At 30.5% G+C, this 21,747-nt stretch overlaps 1 protein-coding gene across 1 annotated transcript; it reads right to left on the reverse strand.

The window, feature by feature from the left end:
• Positions 1-5,752: 5,752 nt before the first annotated feature.
• LOC114289242 (uncharacterized) lies at positions 5,753-7,117 on the reverse strand. Its single transcript, XM_028232909.2, has one exon. It carries the CDS (start codon positions 6,984-6,986, stop codon positions 6,039-6,041), a length of 948 nt encoding a protein of 315 aa, XP_028088710.2. The 5' UTR covers positions 6,987-7,117; the 3' UTR covers positions 5,753-6,038.
• Positions 7,118-21,747: the final 14,630 nt, after the last annotated feature.

A 21,747-nucleotide genomic window follows, 5' to 3' on the forward strand; every position in this document is an offset into this window, starting at 1 on the left:
AACTATTTATGAATATATATCGCATGTGTCACTTTTGTATAATGATTCAGGTTAATAAAAATTTATTATTTTGATTACGTTGTCTTATGTATATTGTGTTAGGTCGAATTAGTGTAATTATTTTTGAACGTTACAAAGGGAGTAAATCATACATAGAATAAAGTACAATGGATTAAAGTGCACTTTTCCTTGCAAACAAATAACGAAAATACAAGGCTATTTTAATCTTTTCATTAAATAGTTAACGAATTTAATGGCACACTTCAGTCCACAAACCACAAGGCAGTCCACAAACCACAAGGCAGTAATGTAGTCATTTTCAAATGTTAGGGAGTAAACCACACATAATCTAAAATATAGGGAGTAAAGTGAAGTTTACCCACCTACTTTTTTCATTAACTAAGGACAACAATTAAACTAATAAAATAATCGTAATCATATGATTTTTTTTTAAAAAAATTGTCTTAAAAGAAGTGGATGGTCCAAAATTATATGAAAAATATTATTAAATAGTTTATCTATAATTATTGAATTAATTTAATTTTTAAAATGAAATATATATATATATATATATAACACTTACAAAATAAAGTTATCAAAATATTAAGGGTATATTAGTGATTTCATTGAGATTTAAAGAAAATACACCAAGTTTTGCAGCTTTGACATAATTATACTGATTTTATTTTTAATAGGGTTAAATAGACAAAACTAATGTAGATAATATGAAAACACAATAACAAACAATGACTATGTGAACAGATATAGTCCGGAAAAAAAATTAAACATGGCCTTACATTTAGCTAAAAAATTAAAGTCCAAACTAATAGTCTACCAGAAAGGGAGTGATATACAAAGTCCGGAAAAAAAGAGATGCTCAGACTAATTTTGGCTAAATTATAAAATTGATAAAATTTTGTCAATCCGAAGTGATTGCTAATCTCGTGAAGACCAGGCATACCGAGAAAGAGCTTTTTCAGCACAAAAGAATCATTCAATTGATGAAAGTTTATTGTAAAGACAACAAGAAAAGGTTTATCAGCAACGGAAGCCTCTGAGCAAGCTGGATGTGTTCATAACATACAAATTTTAGGCTACATTAGGGACATGCAAACATATCAAGACAATAGCATGCTCAACAAACAAGGGAAACAACTGCATTTAAGATCAATTAGATAACAGAATTTAAGGATAAGAAAGTAAAACCTATTAAGATAAACCTGGTGCTGTAATTTCCTATCCAACACGAAGAAACACCAAAGCAATCTTTATGCAACTCACTCACCTATCTAATAAAATCCATAGAGATCGACATTTTACAACAAGAATAATACATAAATTGAGATGATGAAATATTGCAGTTGCGATGATGATGATGGAGATACTTTTGTGATATTCATGGCACAACAGAAAACTAATGCTGGTAACTACCTGATCACAACTTGAACTCTTCATAAATCAATAAGTTCCACAGAGAATACAATTGAAAGAGAGAACATCAATAAAATTTAGTAAAGCTAGATGTAGGGGTGATTAATGAACCAAACAGCTCGAGTTCGACTTAAGTTTGGCTCGTTAAGAACTCGATAGAGCTCAGTCCATTAAGTAAACAAGTCAATCTTAAACACATTTCGAAGCTTGTCAAAGTTTTCAAACCAAGCCTAAACAATCAATTGTTCATTCAGCTCTGTTCAGTATGCCTAAAACTATATTAAAATACCAAACCACTCAAGCTAGGCTCGACAAATGCTGGTTTGAGATCAGCTCGAAAATTTAACAAACTAAGCCTGAACAAATTTTGAAAATCATTAAAGTTTTCAAACCAAGCTTCAACAGTTAATTACTCAGCTCATTTGGCTCATTTATCACCCTACTGAGATGAAATGACCGCAAATCATAAATACTCATAGACCATCGTCAAAGCACAAGGATAACTTATAACTTATACCCCCGTGTCTTCCAAGTCAAATTAATCAACTCAGTCGTAATAACAAGAGCGTAAAAACTGACTTAACTGACTTTCAATTGACAATATTATCTGTAAAAATCAGTACACTACACCATGGAAAATGATGAGGTTGAAAGTTTTAACTAGGGTTCTCCATTTCCATCGAAATAACACATCATGTTGCAGAAACATAATGTCAGTGATTCAACAAAAATACAGCTTGATTCAATAACCAATATCACATTCTAGCATATCATAAGTTACATGTTATATCTATGGGACAGACATTTTAAACAAAATAAGACCCAAAGAAAACATCTAAATTCTACAAGAAGAACTACAACTGCTACAATAACTATAAACTAGCCAACTTGAGCAGCTTTAGCCACAAACTGGGTTTGGGTCACTTCTCATCATAATGCAGCACCATAGGAATTGTCTACCTCAGATCCCACTGCTGTATTCTGCCTACCCCACCTCATAGAGGCCGGAGTGACATTTGCTTCAGAAATATCCTCAAAATCATCAGCACCACCATTCCAAAATGGAGCTCCTGCTGCCCAAGTAGTCGGATATAGGCATTGAATTGGGGAACCCCACCCTTTTCCCACCCTCCGAATTTGCAGTCACAAACACTAGACCGGCACAGCAGCATGAAAAGTTCTCTGACAATTCTGACATCTCAAGCAACAATCCTCATAAGCCAATGGTTACCACTTGACCATCCAGGCTAACAGTCAGAATAGAGTCGATGGTTGCATACCAAGGATAGAAGGTCCCGGTCCAACTTATTTGCTTGCTTTTGAAATCAGCAAACTACTGTAGAATCCTAATTGCCAACAATGTTAGAAGCCTGTAAAAACCTACTCTCAATTTGTTAAGAAGGCATGCCCTATAATTTGCATATCTAACTTATACAGAAACCCAAATCAAAGTCAGCTAGAGATCTTGTCTCATATCCCCTTTTTCATATCCAGTTTCTTTTAGGTCATTTTCTGTCTTTAGAGGGTTCAGTGCCACTTTGTAAGCACAGTATAGTCAAATATTTACAATCCAACAATGTACTCTGAACCTTGTCATAGTAAAACTTCATATATCCAAAGCATCCATGTTTAAAACCTTCAGTCTTGAGTTCATACTTTATTTGGTGCCAAATGGAATGTCCTCTACGTGCTGACTTGCATGTTTGATCATTCCATATATGCGACCGAGTGGGTAGCCTCAAATATTTCATGTATTCCAGTCTAAATGCCACTTTAGTTAAAAGCTGGTACCAATTTCACAGAGAATCCCTCATGCCAAAATGGGCAGAAAAGAGACAGTGAATGCAAACTTACCTCCCCTCATGATGAATATCTCTAGTAGTATCCGCTGTCCCCATACCATTTCAAGGAAAGATTGGGTCCCTTACCCCAGTAGCACCTGCTATTGGATAATCAACTTCTCTTGCTATCACTCCCAATCCCAAATAAACATAGGTCCTTTAAAATTGAAAATAAATCATCACATTCCGTTGGTATTTCCACTACAAGTCTTATCTCTATACGTATTGATTGTCTTGACTTTGCCTCATGAAATTAAATGTAAGGTTTGGTTTTCAAGGGTAAAATAAATATCCTCTTCAACTGTTGTCTGTCCATTTTTTGGATTAACAACCAGAGGATTGTAAAGGAGATAAAAAGGGTCAGTTTTCTCAGAACTTATATGTCTAAAAAAAAAAGTTCTGGCCAGCAGATTATCCTTTTCCCCACTTGAATTAGTAGATAAGGCATTTTCACTGGATAAATCAGCCATCGAAGCCTCTGAGCAAGCTGGATGTGTTCAGAACATACAAATTTTAGGGTGTGGGAGTAACTTAAAAATGCTAAATTAAAGACTTGGAAACATATCAAGGCAACAAACAAGGGAAACAGCTACAATTAAGATCAAATAGACAAAGAATAAGGATAAGAAACTAAACCTACTACTTTGGCATGTATATCTCTTGCCAAGTATCATTTAACAAATAATAAATATCGTTTGACGTGAATACTGCTATAATAAGAAACTAACAAGATGAATATGATGAAAATCAATGCAACTATGGCATACCTGTTGCTGCTACTTCGTATCCAACACAAAGAAACATGAAAGAAATCTTTATGTAACACACTTGTGAACATAGAGACCAAGATTTTTCAAAGAATAATAATTAAATTGATAATGGAATACCGCAGTGGCGTTAATGACGATGGTGATACTTGCGTGGCATTCACAGCACAACAGAAAACCAATACTGGTAACAATTCGGTGAATTCACACACAACTTGGACTTCATAAATCAATAATAAGTTCATAGAGAACAAAATCAAAAGATAACATAAAGAAAATTTGAACCAATGCTTAAGAAAACTTTGATGAATTGCTGAGATGAAAGGACTGCAAATTATAAATACTCATATACCATGTCCACAGCACAAGGATAACTTCTAGCCCTGTTTATTCCGAGTCAAATTAAGCAACTCACCATAATAACAAGAGAGTAAAATCAGATTTTCAACTCACAAAATAATATATAAAAAGTCAATACATAACCCTATGGACAATGTGCCTGTTTGGCACAGCTTATTTTCATCTCAAGTCAACTTATAGCTTAAAATAAGTTATTTTTGTGTGTTTGGTGTAGCTTAATGATATAGATTATAGCTTTTTATAAGCTCATTTGAGTGGGGGAAGAGCTACTTTTCCATTTCAGCTTAAACGGAAAGCTAAAAATCGAGGGGCAAAATTACTTAAATGCCCCTCGACAATTTCAACTATTACCAAAAACCCAAGTATATAAACTCCCTTTCTCAAAACATTGTTCATTCGCTCACTGAAGAGAGAGGGAGAGGGAGGGAGAGGGGGAGAGAGAGAGGCAATTTTCGGCGTTGAGGCGATTTTCGCCATGCAATTTCCGGCGAACAAACCAGAGATCGAGGTCTCTCTCTCTTTTTACGATCTCTCTTCTCTCTCTCTCTCTCTCTCTCTCTCTCTCTCTTTCACGATCTGCTCTGTCATCACCTCCCGTCACCACTGCCATCGCGATCGTGATCTGAAACCCAACCATTGCCATCTCTCTCTCTCTCTCTCTCTCCGACTGCGTTGTTCTCCGGCATTGTTTGCCACCGTCAGGATCGACCCGTGCTCTCTCTCTCTCTCTCTCTCTCTCTCGCGATCTGCGTTGTTTGTCGCCATCGCGATTGCGATCTACGTTGTTCTCCGACATTGAAACTCCATCGCGATTGCGATCTACGTTGTTCTCCGACATTGAAACTCTAGCCACCAGTGGCAGTTAATAAAATAATATGTAATGAATTAATAAATTAACAAAATTAACAAAAAGAAAGAAGAGAAGAAAAAAATCAACAATTTTTATATTGATATCAACATTAATTGGTATTAATTATTAATAAATTAATATTGTATATTTTTGTAATGAATTAATTATTAATTGACACAAATTAATAACATTGGTGGATTATTAATATTAATTGATACTAATAAAAATTAATTATTAATATTAATTTATACTAATTAATCATTTCTAGTATTAATTGAGACTAATTAGGCCATTAATTGATACTAGTTAATAATTTTAGTATTAATTGATACTAATTAAGCAATTAATTGATACTAATTAATTTATAATGGAAAAAAATTGTTACAATAATACTTCCAATACATTTTTATCAATTGTTACAATAATTCATAGGTTGAGACTTTTGTTTAGGACTCTCCATTGACACCCAAAGAACACATCATGTTACAGAAACATAATGTCAGTGATTCAAAAAACAAACAAGAAAACCTTGATTTTCAATAGCCAATATCACAATCTTGCATAACGTATGTTAGACATCATCTATGGGAAAATCAGATTAAACAAAGTAAGACATAAAGAAATTATCTAAAATCCTACAAACAACTAGAACTACCGCAATACCTATGAATTTTTGCATACTTGAGCAGCTTCAGTCCCTAAAATTAGTTTGGGCCAAATAAAATTTTTTCAGTATTAACATCAAAAACCTCGGCATTCGCTCCGTCTGATTCGAGTCACTCATTCATGTTAAGCCTGCAAATTCTTCTTAGGCCTACCCCTCTTTTTCGCCGCCGGAGTCACAATTGTGTGTGAAAGATCCACAAAATCATCAGCACCACTGCCACTCCGAAACGGAGTCGGAAACTTTGGGGGAGTCGGATTGGGGAAAGCAGCCTTTTTTCCACTCTCGGAATTGGATTTCGCAAACCCTAGAGGGAAGAAGGCCCAACAGCAGTAATACTCCTCCTTCCCCGGAGCCACCGGCGGCAGCGACGGAATCACGGCGGCGTGAAAAGCCCTCTGGCAATTCTGACACCTCAAGCAACATTCTTCGTAACCCTTAGGGTACTCATACAAGTTGTAACAGTACGGGCATGCAGTCCAGAAACTCGCCGCCTTCGTCTCATCTCCTCCGCCGCCGCCGCTAGTGCTTGCCCTGACGCCGCCGGAGTTCCCCACCGCCCCGCTCCGCCGCACCGGCAATTTCTGCTGCTGCTGTTGATCATCTTGCTCACGACGAAATTGATTCTGTTGTTGATCTCTCTGATTCCTCAAATCGACCTTGGTGAAAAAACCTAATTCACTGTCGAACAGCGATTTCTTAGCCGAATCGGACAAGACGGACCACGCATCCGCGACGATCCGAAAGGCGGAGTCAGCGAAGGCGAACTTGTTCTTGTCAGGGTGAAGGAGGAGAGCGAGACGGCGGTACTGGCGCTTGATGAGGTCGAGATCGTCGGAGCGGTGGAGCTGGAGGACGGCGTACCAGTCGTGTTGGTTATTGATCCGCTTCGCCGCGGCGAGGATGACATCGGCGACGGCGAGGATCTGATCAGAACCGTCCAATAAGGGTTCGGTTTCCTGAGCCAAAATCGCGAATTCTCGAGCGCCCTCGAAATCTTTGGTTTGCAAGAGCTTTTCGGCGATTCCGAGTAAGCGTTCGGCTTCGGCTCTGCTGTTGGTGTTTCCATCCATTATTTTCCTTTTCTTTCCTCGGAAATGTGACGGAAATGGGAGCTGAGAAAACGATGGAGGCAATGGGTTTGTTTTTTTGTTGGTACTGTAATAAATGGGTGATAAAAAAGGTAAACGAAATTCTGTTTGTTGTTGGACCAAAATCGGCTCCGCTCTTTTGATGAAATGTCAGGGTTACCGTACGTGCCATGCAGCTATTGGGTGAGGGTATTTTGTTGTTTTAACTTTTATTTTGATACTAATCTTCAAAAAAAAAAAAGTATCACCTTCTTTTAAGTTTTTGAATTTAATTTTTTAAGAAATAAGTTTTTAACTTTCGTATTTTTTTTTATTTTTAATGATTATTTTTTTAATTTTAAATATTTTTTTATTTTTTTATATATACATCTTATTTAGATATATTTAGGCTAAGTTTGGCATATGAGAAATAATCCATTTTTTTATCTTTTTTTCATCACATCATCTCTACTTTTTTGCACATCTTTTCGTAAAAAGATAAAAAATACACTTATTTAGGTCATCCCAAACAACTCCTTAAAAAGTAAAATATTTTAAAATTTTAATAAATACACAAGAATATTAAAATGTACTAAATTTTTATATTTTTTATATTTTAGATATTTAGTTAACTTCTTAAAAAAAATCAAAAAATTATATTTTTTAAAGGTATTTATAATTTGTTATATTTTAGATATTTAGTTAACTTTTTAAAAAAAATCAAAAAGTTATATTTTTTAAAGGTATTTATAATTTGTTTGGGAAAGTAAGTAAAAAATTGGCTTTTTAAAATTTTTTATTTATTCAAAAAAATATGCAAAAAAATTAAAAATGTAATGTAACCCAAAAAAAATTAAAAAGTCAAAAAACTTGACTTTTAGCTAGATTTCCAAAAGCTATATCTAAAAATTTTTAAAAAAATTACTTAAAATAAAAAAAAAATACTTAAAATATTAAAAAAAATCTGTGAAAACAAAAAATAAAAAAAAATCAATTTTCTAAAAAGTGAATCTAAAATATTAAAACCAAACAAGCTGATTGTTATTATTATTATTTTGGATTCAAAAGAGTATTTAGTGTATTTGGTTTTAATTTTTTGAATTCAATTTTTTGGAAATTAAATTTTTTATTTTTCATATTTTTTAGTTGTTAGTGAATATTTTTAAAATTTTAAAATTTTTTTTTTTTTTTAGATGTACCTTGCTTAGATTTATCTAAAAAGTAAAATATTTGTGAAAAAATATTTTAAAAAATTAATGAATACACAAAAAAATATGAAACATGTGCTGAGTTTACATATTTTTTTTATATTTTTTGTATTTAGTGAATCTTGCAAAGACTTTTTTCATAAATATTATATTTTTTAAGTGTATTTATGTTAGATGTGTCTAAAAAATTTTTAAAAAAATACATAAAATATTAAAAAAATTCTGTGAAAATAAAAAAAATACAAAAAATAAAAAATATATAATTTTCTGAAAAGCAAATTCTGAAAATCAAAACCAAACAGAGTGATTGTTATTAGTCTTGTTTGGAAAATTGGCTATTTTAATTAGTTATTTGGCTTTTGACTATTTTAATATAAATAAACAGCTGTGATTGAGGCCTCGAAAATGAGGCTCGAAATTACCTCGAATGCAATTTTTTTTTTTTTTCTGGGCTAATACATTGCAGAAAAAAATAAATAAAAATAATAATAATAATAATAACAAGCAAAGCATCAACCCAGGGAAAAAAAAAATCGAGGCAAATTTGAGCCAAAAAATTTGAGGCCTCAATCTTTTTTGATAAATAAAATAGTTGTGTTTGAAAAGTTAATTGACTTTTTTGTAGTTGATTTAATGATTATGAGAGCAAAAGTGAAATGATTATGAGTTAAATGTGATATTTTACTTTATTAACTATTTTAATCTATTTTATCTTTTAGTAAACTATTTTAACCTAACCCTCTTCCCAAACACTCCCATTGACAACTAGCTTATTACTTTACACCTTCATTTCTTTGAACTCCACTTATAAATTTTAAAATCATGTTAGTTTCAATTTTTTTAAAATTGAATTTTTTATTTTTTATGTTTTTCTTAGTAAATATTTTAAAAAATTTAAGCATTTTTTTAACTTTTTGATATGCACCTTACTTAGATATATCTAAAAACTAAAATATTTGAAATAACTATTTGAAAAAATTAATAAATACACAATAATACGAAAATGTATTAAATTCTCATATATATTTTTTTATTTTTGATATTTAGTGAATTTTTAAATAATTTTTTCACAAATATTATACATTTTAAGTGTATTTATGTTATAGGTATATCTAAAAAATTTATAAAAAAATGGTTAAAATATTTAAAAAAATCAGTGAAAACAACAAAAATATAGAAAACAAAAAATTTCAATTTACTAAAAAGTGAATCTTGAATCTTAAAACCAAAAAAGCTGAATAAAATTTCTCTCATCCTTTAAATAATATCAAAATTATCTTTTTAAAAACTTCACACTCATTGAAATGCATACTCCTCAGCACATTCTTAAAAATCATTTACTGTTTAGTTCTAGAAAATTTAGTTCATTTTTCAAAAGATTGAAATTTTTATTTTTTGTATTTTTTTTGTTTTTAGTTAATTTTTATAATATTTGATGCAATTTTTTATTTTTTAAATACATCTAATATAAATATACTTAAAAAGTATAATATTTGTTAAACAAATCTTTAAAAAATTCACCAAATATAAAAAAATATATATAAAATAAAAAGAAAATTCAATATATTTTCATATTTTGTTGTATTCAATAATTTTTTAAAAAAAAAAAAATATTTGTACACATTTTTTACTTTTTAAGTATATTAGGATAAGTGAATATAAAATTTTAAAAAATGATTAAAATATTTTTTAAAAAATCATTAAAAATATAAAAATACAAATTGAAAATTCAGAAAAAGCTGTTTTTTCAAATTGAAAACCAAACAGGGCCATCTCCTAAAATCCTAAAAGTTCAAATCTGAAGTTCATCATAAAGACCTCCCTGTCGATCACGTTAACCACTCTCATGGAAGTATCTCTCTTGCTATCTCCCATGGCGATATCTCTTTCACTCTTTACAGTTTTTTTCCTCTCTCTCTCAAAAGTTGTTGTTCTGAAACCCATCTTCTCCTCACTCTCCCTTGCGATATTTGAGATGGGTATTTCAACAAACAACCATTAAAGGCTCTGCTAGTTGGCATTTAGGTTTTGAATTTCCATGGAAATTCAAAAGAATGTTCGCCATCACCTTAAAATATATAACAATACAAATTAAATTTAAGAATGTGATCGGTAAAACAAGTCCAAATAAAATTCATATGTTCAAAACTAAGGTGTTGAATGTATGAATAATGTTCAGTTATTCGTTGTAGAACCAATGTCTTTAATTCGATCCTGTATTGCCCTTTTTTTGTCATATGTTCAGGAGTTTAATATTAAACAAATTGAACCATTTTCACAATTTTTATCCGTATTTTTTAATAGACTTACCATTACAATATCAACATCCTCTAACTTGCAAACACCATATGAACCTCCTTTGAGTTTACATTGTTGTACTCCATTCGTCTAATGGAATTGTGATTGTCAGAAAAAAAAAAACTTCCATTCATTGTTATTGCCGGAGAAATGTGTATAATCGAATGATTGCTACCTTTGTCGGCAGCATATTGCCACCGAAAGGTTATCAAGGTTTTTAGGTTGGGTAAGTTTTGAAGTGCGTGGGTGATGATAGAAGTGGGTGTTCTCATAAATCACATCTTATGATTAAGTGGGTGTGTGGACTTAATTGTGAAATGGGGTATCTTAGAATAATTGATATTCTTTTTAATAATTTAATTTGAGATTATTAGTGTAAAAAAAAATGAAAAGTCGAAAGTAATAAGTGGGTGCTAACAGCGACACTCATATTCAAGAGTTTAACAATAATAATAATAATAATAATAAAAAAGTGCTTATAAACAATATTAAATGTATACAAAAACATGGAGCCGCCACTACTTAACCCATTCCATCATACTAGCTTTGGTAAGTACTTTATTCCCCGTTGTTCCCAACTCCAGCGACCATCGACAGCCACTCTTTCTCCTTGTTCTATTTTCTCTTAGTCACTCTAATTCTCTTTTCCATATATAAGGTCCCAGTGTCCCACATCATAAATGGATGGAGAGTTTATGGGCTATAAAAGTAAAAACATGTAACCTTATATAGTATCCAGGTCTTTTCTTGGGTAGTGAAATCCCTAGCAGAAGTATGCAACTAAGTGTGTTTAAGCTGGAGTAATTTTAGGATGGGTACCCATTAAGAAGAAAAAATCCGTGTGGACGTAACCTAAAGCGGATAATATCGATGACATGTGAAGGGTTAGGTAAGGTGTTGCAAATGGTATCAGAGCTGGTTCTCCGGAGTATCGAGTGTGGGCCCCTGGCGTCTCTCGGTGCATGTGGGTGAGCTTATGAGCTGGTAGGCTATTGAACGGGGATATGCAGCCCTAAGATTGGTGGATTGTAAAGTCATTGTGCCCCACATCGGAAATGGATAGGGAGTTCTTGGACTATAAAAGTAAAAACTTGTACCCTTATATAGCATCGAGACCTTTTCCCAGGTGGTGAAATCCCTAAGAGAACTACACAGTTAAGTGTGCTTAGGCTGGAGTAGTTTTGGGATTGGTGACCCACTGGAACGAACAAATCTGTGCGGCGCGTGACCTAAAGCGGACAATATTGATGACATGTGAAGAGTTGGGGTGTTACACCATAACTTTATCTTAGTCGAAGTTGATGCCATCAATGTGCAATGACACGATGGATTGGTTATGCAATTGTAATCGCAAATGGTAGTTATCACAACAATATTAGATTGTGAAATGTGGGTATTGCGAAGATAAGGGTAGGCTTGCAGCAAGGAAAGAAAACATTGAAAGGGAAAAGTGGGAATGTTTCAATTTGATGGGGTTGTTGGATGAGAGATGATGGAGAAGGGTCGTTGAACTAGACACAACGATGACCATAGGTCATAATGGAAGGTAGGGATGATACTTAGACATTATTTGACATAAACTAAGCCCCAGTTTGGTTTTCATATTGGGCTAAATATTCACAAGATGACAAAAAAAAATCAAAAAGTCAAAAAAATTAACAAAAAAGTTTGCCATTCCAAAACCAAACAAGAAAACCAAACAAGCAAAAAGTCATAGTCTAAAAAAGTCAAAAAAACCAAAAAATTAAATAAAAAAGTCATTGCCAAACGACCCCTAGATAAGTGCACTTATTTAGATAAGTGCACTTATTTGGATTACATCACCTCTCTACTTTTCTGCATATTTTTTCGTAAAAAGTCAAAAAGTATACTTTTTAGATTATCCTAAACAACCCATATGGCTGGAGGATTTGGAAAATGAAAGGAAAAATATGTGTGAGACTAAGTGAAATGTAAATATATTTTCTTTTTCCATTTATAAATCTCTTTCCAAATCTTCTCACCAAACACAGCTTTAGGGAATGAAGGTAGAATTTTGAATAAGGTTAGGGTAAAAAAAAATAAATTGGAGGTGATGGCCTCGTTTGGGATGTGGGTTAGTTTTGCGACTTTCTGAATTTTTTAGTTTGGGGCTAAAAAATATCGTTTTGGGATGAGTTTTTTGTTTTTTTTTTTACTTTTGTGAGAGAAAAAATAAAATTATTATGGTTTGAATGTGACGTTTTATCTTATTGACTTTTTAATCTATTTTTTTTTTTTTTTTACTATTTTAGCCAAAAAATTCAAAACTTTTTCTTCCCAAACGAGAGCTAAGTAAATTGACAGAGGCAAATAAAAGCACTTAATTTGCAAAATTATTTGGCATATTTTTCTTCATGTTGTTTGTTTATTTAATTTTTTTATTAAAAATTTTGTTTGCCGAACAGATTTCAATATATATATTGGTTGAATACACCAAATTTCAAGAAGGAAAATGTTTGGACCTCAAAATTTTGTGGCTCAAATGACTTAAATTTGTCAAAACGATATTGTTTTAAAATCATTTACAATAAAAACGACGTCGTTTTGAGTGATTTGAGTTATTTGAGTCACAAAATTTTGAGCTACCTAACATTGTTGTTTCAATAAATATAAACAAAGTAATTTTGAAAACTTTGAAATCACAAAAAGAAAAAATATATTAAAATAAATTTTGTTTCCAAAACGTAACAATCATAAATACAGAAAACAATCCCCAAAACTTTGAAATCACAAAAAGAAAAAATATATTAAAATAAATTTTGTTTCCAAAACATAGCAATCGCAAATACAAAAAACAATCCCCAAGACTTGGAAATCACAAAAAGAAAAAATATATTAAAATAAATTTTGTTTCCAAAACATAACAATCATAAATACAGAAAACAATCCCCACTTCTCAATGATTCCATGATTTCAATCTTCTAATAAATTGGTAAATTAAGCCAAAAAGCATTATAAAAAAATTAAAAAAAAAACACATAAAATTGCTATACTCATAAAATTCATGTATAAAAAAATGTTCAGTGTGTTTTGTTTCAATTTTTTGAATTTAATTTTTTTTAAATTGAGTTTTTTGTTTTTTGTTTTTTGTTTTTTGTTTTTCGTATTTTTTATTTTTAGTGAATATTTTTAAAATTTTAAACATTTTATATATTTTTTTAGATGCATATTTCTTAAATATTTATAAAAATAATAAATACATAAGAATATGAAAAATGTATTGAATTTTAATTTTTTTTATATTTTTGATATTTAGCGAATTTTTTAAAGTTTTTTTCATAAATATTATACTTTTTAAATGTATTTATATTAAGTATATCTAAAAATTTTAAAAATTACTTAGAATATTAAAAAAAATTAGTGGAAAAAAAATACAAAAAATAAAAAAATTAATTTTTTAAAAAAAGAATCTTGAATATCCAAACCAAACAAACTGATTTACAGTATGATCCACATTCATCATTTCACTTCAAGTTCATATATTTATAACATTTATTTATTTTTTGTACCATTTTTTTTATTGAATTATTTTTTATAGCCCTTTAAAATAAAATCTTGAATTGTTGTATACGATTTTCATTTATAATGAAATCATTATCCTTATTCTTATATTTTATTTGTTTTTGATAAGGGATTTTTGTTGATAAATCCATTTTAGAGTTATTATAACCCATTAGGTCCACAAAGGAATATTATAACCTGATTAGTCTCATATACTTTTCTTTTTATTCCATAAGGTCCATTTTACTAATTTTATATTTTTACCTGGACTATTATGCCCTTATATATATATATATATATACACACACTGTGTTAATACATAGCACGTTTCTTATTTTTTCGTTGATTCAGTTTTGGAGTTTTGGTGTTTTTATGTGCTTTGGTTCGTCACGTAATTGTTGGAGATCAGTCATTGATCGGAGGTGGAGAACGATTACAGAATTTCTTTCTCAAGGTTAGTATCATCTTGTTTATGAATGCATGTTCATTTATGTGAAGGATTGCATGCTCTGTTTTTTATTCATGTGCATTTTCTAAAATACATGGGTAATGCAAGTGCATGTTTGATGAATGAGGTTCTGATTTTTTTACTAGTAATGCATGTATATTTTTGTTGTTTGAGTTTCGGATATTTAACAGAGATGCATATACAGTTGTTTGAACAAATTAATTATGGTGGATCATTGGTGAAAAGTTGCATATACAGTTATTTTGATTTTTTTGTTAACCTTATTATTAATCAGTATTAATATTCACATTATCTATAATGGAAATTTGTTATTTGTTTTATCAATCAATGTGAATATTCACACATCCATATAATATTGAATAGTGTACATATTTTCATTGTGTTCATTGCCACTATGCAAAATGTTAAAGTTCACATTAGATCATTGTATTCAATCATATAATTACAAGCCACAATGTTTATTTAGATACAAAAATGATATGAATATTCATTTCCTTATTTTGTTTCATCTCTGTTTGGTTAGATAATTCAGAATATGTGAACAATGTAAATGTTCACATATCATTGGCTATAATGTGTTTATTTATTTCCTTGTTTTTGTATTTTTTGCAGCAGATGGATACATTTATGTTTGTGGTGTGCTCATATAGGTGTAGTACTATTGTAATAAATGTGGTGCAAGCTCTGTCTTGTTCACTTTTCGTGGAGTGTGTGTGTGAAAAATTGAGCGCGTTATCTACTGATTGTGTTTCATTGTTCTATCGACTACTTGGGATTAATAGGTGTTATTTTGGACGGTGATGATGAGCTTCAAAGTATGTTCTTACTTGCCAAATCAATAAGGGTTCAACATGCAGAGGTTGTTGTTGGATTGATGTAATGTTGGAATTGCATGATGAAGATGAGAATATGGGTGATGGTTTTTTTGTTTTTTTAGAGTTTGAGATTTTATGGGTTTTTTTGTTTCTGGATTTTTGGTTTTTTGTATTGAAATTTTGTCATATGTATTGTCAATTAATGTTAATATTTACACTTTTATATAATATTGAATGGTGTATATGTTTTTGTTGTGTTCATTACCATTATGCAATATTGATGATATGAATATTCAATGACCATTTTGTTTTAGACACAAACATGATGTGAATATTCACAATGTAATAAATAGATGTGAAGATTCACATTAATTATGATATGTTTGTTCATGGGCAGTACACCTAATTAATGTATAATGTGAATATTAGCATTTGTAGTCAACCACAGTTTGATGTGAATATTCACAATGCAATAAATAGACGTGAAGATTCACGTTTATTCTAATATGATCATACATATGATTAATGTACAATGTGAATATTAACATCGGTAGTTAGCCACAATAAACATAAGACATAATTTGAACATTCACATTTATTGAACATAAATTAAGATGTAAACATTTACACAAACTTCAACATAAGAAAACAAATGTGAATGTTCACAGTCTATATTGTTTAGCACACGCAATACATCAACACTAAATATACCATCAAAAGACATAGGCATGTGAGAAGTATATCATTGATTTATATATATATGTTGTCAAGTGTTTTCAACTGCAAGTTATCAAAGTTACAAAAAATAAAAAAAAAAAACAAAAAAAAAAAAACTAGCACTATATTCTGGTATAGCTAGTGAATAGTAGACAACCCCAACTATCGAACAACGAAGTTTGCCTCAAGTAGTCCAGCTGAAAATCCGAGAACTTGTTGCTTCTCATCGGTTTTACTTAGCCTGTAATGTTTGATCAATAATTGACATGTCGCATGTTGATGTGGGTGTTGCTCTCTAGAGGCATGCTCTCTTCTTTGACATAATAATCCTCCCTCTTCCTTTTTGTGCAAAATTTAGATGCAACATCTGTTACATGGGCATGTACAAATAGTGAGTGTTTGTATGAACGTTAAATTTGATTTCAATAGAATTTGTAGGGTAGGCATGTACATTGACATCAGCACATCATTAATCAGTGTGGATGTTCACATTCAACGATATTCATATAAGCAAAAGCAACAAAGTGCTATTTAAGTGACGAACATAGCAATGTGAACGTTCACATCATTGGAGATATGAATATTCACATTACTACTAGGGTACAAATAGTAGTGGTCACACCAAATGTTAATATTTAAATATCCATATAATATTAGGTATGTCTATGTGCATAGAAGAGAATGTTAAAGTTCACATCAACATTTGGTTACAACAATTCACAGTATGACAATGATTATATGTACACATTTGTAAGCAAATAGCACCAATGTAAATATTCATAGTGGCTATAAACAACCAAACAACATGACAGCATCACCCATTCATTACCCACAAACCACAAATTTTCAATGTACACAACTATGATGTGAATAATAAGTGGATAAATATAAACAACATTAACCCTCACAATGTCAAGGTTCATGTCAAAATTGAACTACAAGTAGAAGAAACGTTTTTATTTTGAGATTTGCTTGACACAATGTTCACAATCATGTAACAAATTTATTCATGACATGTCTCCACGTGAATGTTGACATCATGCCAACAACAACAATATCCAAAACAATGACAATTTTATGTTTTCTAAGAAAGCAACAAATTTGGGAGTTTACATAATTTCAACAATACCAACAACAACAAAAAGAGAAAAAATAACAGCAAAATCATGAACAACAAGGACCAAAAATAATAATGGCAACATGTGAGAAAGTTTGCATTAGGACCCAAAAAAATGTAATTTGATTACACAAAAAAGGAAAAAAAAGGGTGCTTGCATTTGGTCTCCATGTTGAGTTGATACACTCTGATAAATATAAATCTTCACAGCGTTATTTCTTCTTCGTTGGAGTATGGTTCCAATAGTCGACAACATTTCGATAACGGTGGAATGGTTGGAGAACGGAAAGACACAAACGATGGGTCGACCCGCCGCATGTCAACATTGTTGCTAGTGTTTGCATGTGGGTTTTCTTCTTTGACATGATACTCATCTATTTTTCGCTTTGAGGCTTTCTTCTGTGCAATATTTGCAAAATAAAGCATAAAAAAAATTAAGACAAGGCTTATGTGATTAAAACAGTGGCACAAATGTAAACATTCATAACATTGGCATAGATGTGAATGCTCACAGTTGTGTGCATGGGTGCGAATGTCTACAGTTGTGTGCATAGATGCGAATATCCATATCTGTCCATGGATGTGGATGTTCACTGTGTCAACAAAAACAGAATGTGCATTGCGTGTGTGTGTGTAAAAATCAATGTGTGTTTATATATTAATGAACAACATTCAAGAACATATGGATGTTAATCCAAATAGATTAAAGGATGTTGTGAACATTCACAGTACTAATTTGGCTAACAATACACAGACTTACTACAATCATGTTATGCCAATTTTATAGTACAACCTCAAAATTGAAATATGGTTTCAAACATGGGATAACAAAAGTGATATATTTCTTCTAAATATAGTAGTGAATGTTCACAAAGTGTCTAATTAATTTACATATGTTATGTATATTCACAACATAATTATACATCACAACAACATCTGATATAAGGAAATTGGACCATGATTCTTTATTTTCATGTGAATGTTCAATACGGTTAACAACAACAATTTGATTGGCCAAACATTTTCAATCCATATGAATGTTCACATCTTTCAACAACAACAACAACAACAATAACATCTGAAACAATTTGATTGGCCCAACATTTTTTAATCCATATGAATGTTCACATCTTTCAACAACAGCAACAACAACAACTAAAATAATTTGTGTGTCCAACAATTTTCAATTTCATGTGAATGTTTACATCTTTCAACAACAATAACAATAACATTTGAAATAATCTGATTGGCCCAACATTTTTCAATCCTTATGAATGTTCACATCTTTCAACAATAACAACTGAAACAATTTGCTTGCCCAATAATTTTCAATTCCATGTGAATGTTTACATATTTCAACAATAACATCTGAAATAATTTGATTGGCTCAATATATTTCAATCCATGTGAATGTTCATATCTTTCAACAACAACAACTAAAACAATTTGCTTGCCCAACAATTTTCAATTTTATGTGAATAGTCATATCTTTCAACAACAATAATAATAACATCTGAAATAATTTGATTGGCCCAACATCTTTCAATCCATTTGAATGTTCACAGATTTAAACATAATATAATGGCAACTGTAATGTTTTTGGGTGAAAAAACCCATATAATTGGGTATAGGGATTGAGGGTTAAAATTAACGATTAGGGCATGAACAATAACAATTTGAAGTTCCATATATTATATGCATAAAAACAGGGGATATTGGTGAAAGTTCACAATATTGTTTGTTGAATAAGAGATTTAGGGTTTGCATATAAGAATGATTTAATTACTTACATTTTTTGCCCATTTCGATGATTGCGTTGTCACAAATGGTCGTTGATAGTGATTTTGACGAAGATAGAACTTATAGATGCTCAACAATGGTGATTTCCATGATTTTAGCGACTGGCGATGTAGGGATGACGAAGAAAATGATGCGATGATGCGATAAGGAAAGTCTTTTGGGCGTTGAGACGATATGGAATTCAATTTTGGATTTTTTGAATAGTGGAGATATTGTACATGATTTTCTGCAAAAAGAGAGGGGAAGAGAGAGATGACTATTTTATTCAAAGATAGGCGCGTGTTTGTTTGAGGGTTTTTCAGTCTTTTAGTATGAAACAAGACCTGATGGAATATTACAAAACACTATGGGTGTGTTTGATTGGGGGGATTAGGAGGGGGGACTATCCACTATTTGGATTGTAATCCAAATAGTGCACCTTATCCGTCGTTTGATTTTTTTTTAGTCCGGTGAACTCCATGTCCGGCCGGACTCCATGTCCCCCATATGGGGGACTATCCTGTCCTGGAGGGGGGGTGGGATAGAAAGTGGGGGACTAATCACTGTTTGGATTATATGCGAAAATGACCATTTTGACCCTCTACTATTTAATTATGTATTATATTTAATAAAATTCAATAAAATTTAAATGTCTTAATTTAAAAATAAAATAATTTTATTTAACTTTTTATTAATGTTTTATTTATTTAATTTTTTAAAATAATTTTTTATAGATATTTTATTGATGTTTTATTTTAAAATTTTGTTTATGTTTTATTTAATTTCATTGTTTAAATTTAATAGATGTTTTAATAGATGTTTTATTTAAACAATTAAATGTTTAATTTCAACAATAAATAATTTCATTTATTTAAATTATGTTTTATTTAAACATTTAAACATTTGTACATCAACATGTTTATTAAATTATTTCAACATTTGTACATCAACATGTATATTTATTTAACATCTATTAAATTATGTTTTAATACGTCAACATTTGATTACATCTACATTTGTTAATTGTTAATTACATCAACATTTGTTAATTGTTTAAACATAATCTATACATCAACATTTATTTAATTGTTAATTGTTAATTGTTTAAACATAATCTGTACATCAAAATAATTTCAATGTTAATTGTTTAAATAAAAATTTAAACATTTAACCATTAGTATGTTTAATTTCAACAATAAATTTTTATTTGTTTAAATAAAAATAATCTATACCAGTCAAATTTTTTTATCAATATTAGTATGTTTAAATATCTTTAAACAAAATTTAACCATTAGTATGTTTAATGTTTACTAAAAATAATTAAAATATTAAAGATATGTTTAATATTGCTATTACATAGTAAACAATTGAAAAAGGGTAAAATAGTCTTTTGTTCATTTATCCTATCTAGTCCGTCCAACCAAACGTTGGATTCACTGAAAATAGTCCTATCCAGACATCTAATCCCATGAAAAAACAAACACAGGATACATATCCAATCCGACCAAATAGTCCGGGGGATTCACAGTCCCAGGACTCAAGTCCGATGGATTCTAATCCCCTCTTTTTCAGTCCGTCCAATCAAACACACCCTATAAGTCCAATGAAATAAGACTCTGGGTGTGTTTTATTGGGGGGATTAGGAGGGGGGACTATCCACTATTTGGATTGTAATCCAAATAGTGCACCTTATCTGTCGTTTGATTTTTTTTTAGTCCGGCGGACTCCATGTCCGGCCGGACTCCATGTCCCCCATATGGGGGACTATCCTGTCCTGGGGGGGTGGGACAGAAAGTGGGGGACTAATCACTGTTTGGATTATATGCGAAAATGACCATTTTGACCCTCTACTATTTAATTATGTATTATATTTAATAAAATTCAATAAAATTTAAATGTCTCAATTTAAAAATAAAATAATTTTATTTAACTTTTTATTAATGCTTTATTTATTTAATTTTTTAAAATAATTTTTTATAGATATTTTATTGATGTTTTATTTTAAAATTTTGTTTATGTTTTATTTAATTTCATTGTTTAAATTTAATAGATGTTTTAATAGATGTTTTATTTAAACAATTAAATGTTTAATTTCAACAATAAATAATTTCATTTATTTAAATTATGTTTTATTTAAACATTTAAACATTTGTATATCAACATGTTTATTAAATTATTTCAACATCTGTACATCAACATGTATATTTATTTAACATCTATTAAATTATGTTTTAATACGTCAACATTTGATTACATCTACATTTGTTAATTGTTAATTACATCAACATTTGTTAATTGTTTAAACATAATCTATACATCAACATTTATTTAATTGTTAATTGTTTAAACATAATCTGTACATCAAAATAATTTCAATGTTAACTGTTTAAATAAAAATTTAAACATTTAACCATTAGTATGTTTAATTTCAACAATAAATTTTTATTTGTTTAAATAAAAATAATCTATACCAGTCAAATTTTTTTATCAATATTAGTATGTTTAAATATCTTTAAACAAAATTTAACCATTAGTATGTTTAATGTTTACTAAAAATAATTAAAATATTAAAGATATGTTTAATATTGCTATTACATAGTAAACAATTGAAAAAGGGTAAAATAGTCTTTTGTTCATTTATCCTATCCAGTCCGTCCAACCAAACGTTGGATTCACTGAAAATAGTCCTATCCAGACATCTAATCCCATGAAAAAACAAACACAGGATACATATCCAATCCGACCAAATAGTCCGGAGAATTCACAGTCCCAGGATTCAAGTCCGATGGATTCTAATCCCCTTTTCCAGTCCGTCCAATCAAACACACCCTTGGAGAAT

This window comes from Camellia sinensis, chromosome 3 (genome assembly GCF_055761805.1).
Source record: "Camellia sinensis isolate YWXY chromosome 3, ASM5576180v1, whole genome shotgun sequence".
Taxonomy (NCBI): domain Eukaryota; kingdom Viridiplantae; phylum Streptophyta; class Magnoliopsida; order Ericales; family Theaceae; genus Camellia; species Camellia sinensis.

Bases quoted from the DNA above. Each gene is read 5' to 3' on its own strand.
- LOC114289242 (XM_028232909.2), bottom strand. From the start codon at position 6,986: ATGGATGGAAACACCAACAGCAGAGCCGAAGCCGAACGCTTACTCGGA.